Source organism: Octopus bimaculoides, chromosome 10 (genome assembly GCF_001194135.2).
Source record: "Octopus bimaculoides isolate UCB-OBI-ISO-001 chromosome 10, ASM119413v2, whole genome shotgun sequence".
Classification (NCBI taxonomy): Eukaryota; Metazoa; Mollusca; class Cephalopoda; order Octopoda; family Octopodidae; genus Octopus; species Octopus bimaculoides.
This window is the reverse complement of record NC_068990.1, coordinates 1,893,838-1,897,920: the sequence shown is the minus strand read 5'-3', so window position 1 is coordinate 1,897,920 and position 4,083 is coordinate 1,893,838. Positions and strand designations below refer to the sequence as shown.

Here is a 4,083-nt window from a genome sequence, read left to right as displayed (position 1 = left end):
TATATATATATATATATATATATACATACATACACATACACACACATCTATACATGCATATATATATATATATATATATATATATATAAAAGTTTGTTTATAATTTTGTTATATTTTTGGACAGTAGAGAGGTCACATAAACATACAAATATTATCTCAAATATCAAAGACAGAAATTGATAGTTTCTCGTTCCTTGCTATTGTTTATATTTATTGTTTGTCATCAAATTATTGGCTTATCTTCTGCGATGGTTACTAATTATCTCTACCATCTAAATGATATTGCCAGAATCTATATTAACTTATCTTGCCATTAACTACGTAACTCTCTTAACACCTAAAACGACAACAATAACTAGAAGTCAATGAGCCTCTAAGTGGTTGCTCAAAATGTAAGAAATAGCAGCTTACACGAAGCATTTTAAGCAGCACTATGAAAATGTTATAACACTTTGCTAATATATTACTTATGATTATTCAATACATTTTACTACACATGGCAGGAACAAGCCACCTATTTTAATGGTGGCTCTATGGAAGTAATATCTCATTGAATTTGCCTGGTCAATCCTATTGAACATGATAATTCTGAACATTATCATGTTTATTCAAGTGTTGAAACTTCAAGTAGTAAATATATTTATCTTGTAAACTTGATTTCTTGCTGGTTCAGGTTACAATGTATATGGGTGTATGAATCTGTATGTAGATGTATATATAAACTTAAATATATTCTTCTGTCTGTGTGTGTGTGGTTTGTGCTGGCAAAGATGGATGTATGATAGTCTTGTACTTTGTCTCAGCTGCTAATGACAGCCAGCACAAATATAAAATAAAGAACTTAGCACATAAATTTCCCCTTGCCGATTAATAGCCTTTTGCATTTTATGGATTAGCTTTAGCAAGTCAAACAAAACAACTGGCAAGAACACGTGCAATGAAATCAACAAAAGCTTGTCACATGACTTCCAAGATGAACTTAAATGCTTCACCATCAGAGATCTGAGCGTTAAAAAAAAAATTGATAACTAAATAAATCTCATCCAAATGTAGACCCAATAATCTTGCCACATTGAATTGTGACAGAGGTGGTTAAACAATCTTAAAGTATACACTGTAACAAGGTGATCTTGGAATTTCAATGTTCCTCACATGATTTAGAAATTTTAAAACCTACAAATTTATCTGATTTAATGCTATTGATTATTATCCATTCGTGTGAGGTAATCTTCTTTAAAACTCCAAGGGTTTCACAAAGAAATTCATTGACATCATGCAAACAACCTGCAGGTTAGTATGAATGCCAGAACATAGTATCTTTTTATAAAGATGCTTGCTGAGTTAAGAAAATCAGAACGAGTGACCTGTGACGTCAGTATAGGGGAGCTTTAATGGGACTAAATTACATGAGTTGATAGGGTGTTTTTCCTGCTCAATCATGTGAGCAGCTCTTTTAAAGGTATTAGCATACAGTAAGTAATAACACATTCATTACCCTGTGTAACAAAATATTTATTTTTTTCGTCTTTGGTCAATAAGTGTTATTTCCTATTTGCATCTATCTAGAAATCAAAGGAAATTATTGCTATTTCTTTCAAACTTTGCTTGTTTAACCTGGACATCAATGTTTTATAACTGAATTGTTTTCCGTTTCATTTCAGACAGATTCCATTTCATTTCAGACAGATTCAGTGAAGCAGAAATATTGTTATAGCAAATATTCTGCACGATACCAGATTTGCTTGTCATTTGCTTGACTGTAACCACTTAAGCATGTCCAGGAGCGGTTGACAATATGTGCATCTCCTGATCATGGTCAGGAGTAGTGGGGGAGCATCATAGCCATGTGCTGAGAGGGATTCTTTGTGGGTTTGAATAAATGTAACAAAAGCAAAATTTAAAGGAAATATTACCCATTTTTATGCTTTCCATTACATTTTGGACTGATTCAATGTGGAGTTGTTAAAGCAGAAATATCATTATAGCAAATATTCTGCTCAATACTACAGATTTGCTTGTCAGTTGCTTAACCTTGACCACTTGAGGAGGTCTTTTAGTGGCTGACAATATGTGTGTCTTTGATCATGAGCAGAAGAAGTGTGAGAGCATCATTGTCATCTGTTGAGAGTGATTCTCAGGGGTTTCAATAAATATCATAAAAAAAGGGTAAGTTTGAAAGAAATATTAGCCATTTTTCCTACTTTCTAAGGGTAAGCAAATAGGAAATAACAATTGCTTTCCAAGAACAAAAATTGTATTACACAGTATTATTTCAAACAATGAAAATGAATAAATGATTGTTACTCTCAAGAAACAAATACAACATTCAATAAATTGTGTCTGAAGGTTGCTGTGAGCTGCATAGTAGTAAACTTTCTTGATGTCATGCTTCGTCAAACTCAAACTCAGAGGAACTCTTCAAGAAAGCATAGATCTCTGCATTACACCCAGCCTAACTACCTTCTGAGTGTTATCAAGCATGTTCTACTGATCATCAGCAAAAGGATAAGCACATTATCCCCAACAAAGCCATATTCAATAAGGCTGTAGAGTTCCACAATACTACACAACCAAGAAAGAATGAAGATCTTCCCACACCATCTAGAAACAGCCCTACCTTGCCCCGCAAAAAGTAAAAAGGAAATGCTATATGGTATAACCCATCGCAAAACATTGATGTAATATGCTATGTTATAATATATTCTAAATCAGTGGTTCTCAACCAGGGTCTGTAAGGCCCTTGCAGGTTCATAAAAGATTTTGTTGTTAAAATTAATGGGCAGTAAATTGGTAATACTTCTACAATACACAAATTGTTTTGAACATTTTTTTATACTATTCCTATTTAATTATGAAATATATAATAGGATTGTTAAAAAATATCAAATGGCAATGGGGTCCATAAGTAAAACATGGTTGAGAACGACTGTTCTAAATGAAAATGCCTTAAAAAATTGGCATAAATTTAATATATTCAACAACATGAACAACACACAAAAAAAAGTAAGATAAGGAAAACTGCTGCATAAAAAACATGTCTAATGACATCGAGAACTACAGTAGGCAAATATTGCAACTAAATGTCTAATGAAGATAGTGAATTAACAACTGCCACAAAAAAAAAAAAAAAAAAAAAAAAAAAAAACCAGATTTGCCCTTCAAGAAAGGAATCATATATTGAGAACTTCAGAAAATTGGAAATGTAAATCTGAGAGAAGTGTGCTAGGAAAATTCCAGCTTTCAATAAAAGATAAAAATTCTAAATCTCATGCTGAGTTCTATCTTTTCTCTTTTACAAACAATTTTTTGCACCAGTAAAAAAAAATGCACGTACAAATGTTTGTGTGTGTATGTCTGTGTGTGAGTGTGTGAGTGTATGTGTGTATTATATATATATATATATACATATATATATATATATATGTGTGTGTGTGTGTGTGTGTGTGTGTACATGTATATTTATATACACATATATATTTATCTACAGACATGAATACACACACGTGTATATATAAGTATATTGAATATGTATATATGCATATATACATATATATGTGTGTGTGTGCATATACATATGTGTACACACACACACACACACACACACACACACACACATATATATATGTACATATGTATGCACAAATATACACAAGTACATGCAAATGTGTCTAGTGTCCAATGGTGCATGAAATACCTTCGTTGAGTATGAGTTTGTAAGAAATGGTAAACTGAAATGTTCCATGGGCAGGCGGCACAACGACTATGGTGAGGATTTGTTTTGATTTCGCAGCCATAACAAGTTCTTGTTCACTGAGCTGTATTGCTGGAAAGATAGAATTAAAGAAATACAATATTTTAATATCAGTGAATAGCAAGACAAAATGTGTAAGTGTGGTGCATGCGTATCTGTATGTCTACGTGTGTATGGATGGGAAGTGGTGGGGGGGGGGTTGATGATGTCATTGTTTAAGATGTTTATACATGTGAAGATTAAATGGCAGGAAAAGTGAGATTTGTTGACAGTGTGCATTAAATGTTACCAAATTAGCAGCAGCCGCAGCAATAGTGGTAGCAATGGGGAGG

At 32.7% G+C, this 4,083-nt stretch overlaps 1 protein-coding gene across 1 annotated transcript in view; it reads right to left on the bottom strand.

Annotated features, from left to right (window-relative positions):
- Positions 1–4,083, bottom strand: part of LOC106867322 (cilia- and flagella-associated protein 65) — a 720,747-nt gene that overhangs the window by 335,671 nt on the left and 380,993 nt on the right. Inside the window, exon 17 of the mRNA XM_052971190.1 lies at positions 3,695–3,823. Within this exon, the coding sequence (XP_052827150.1) occupies positions 3,695–3,823 (129 nt within the window). The remainder of the gene's footprint in view (positions 1–3,694; positions 3,824–4,083) is intronic.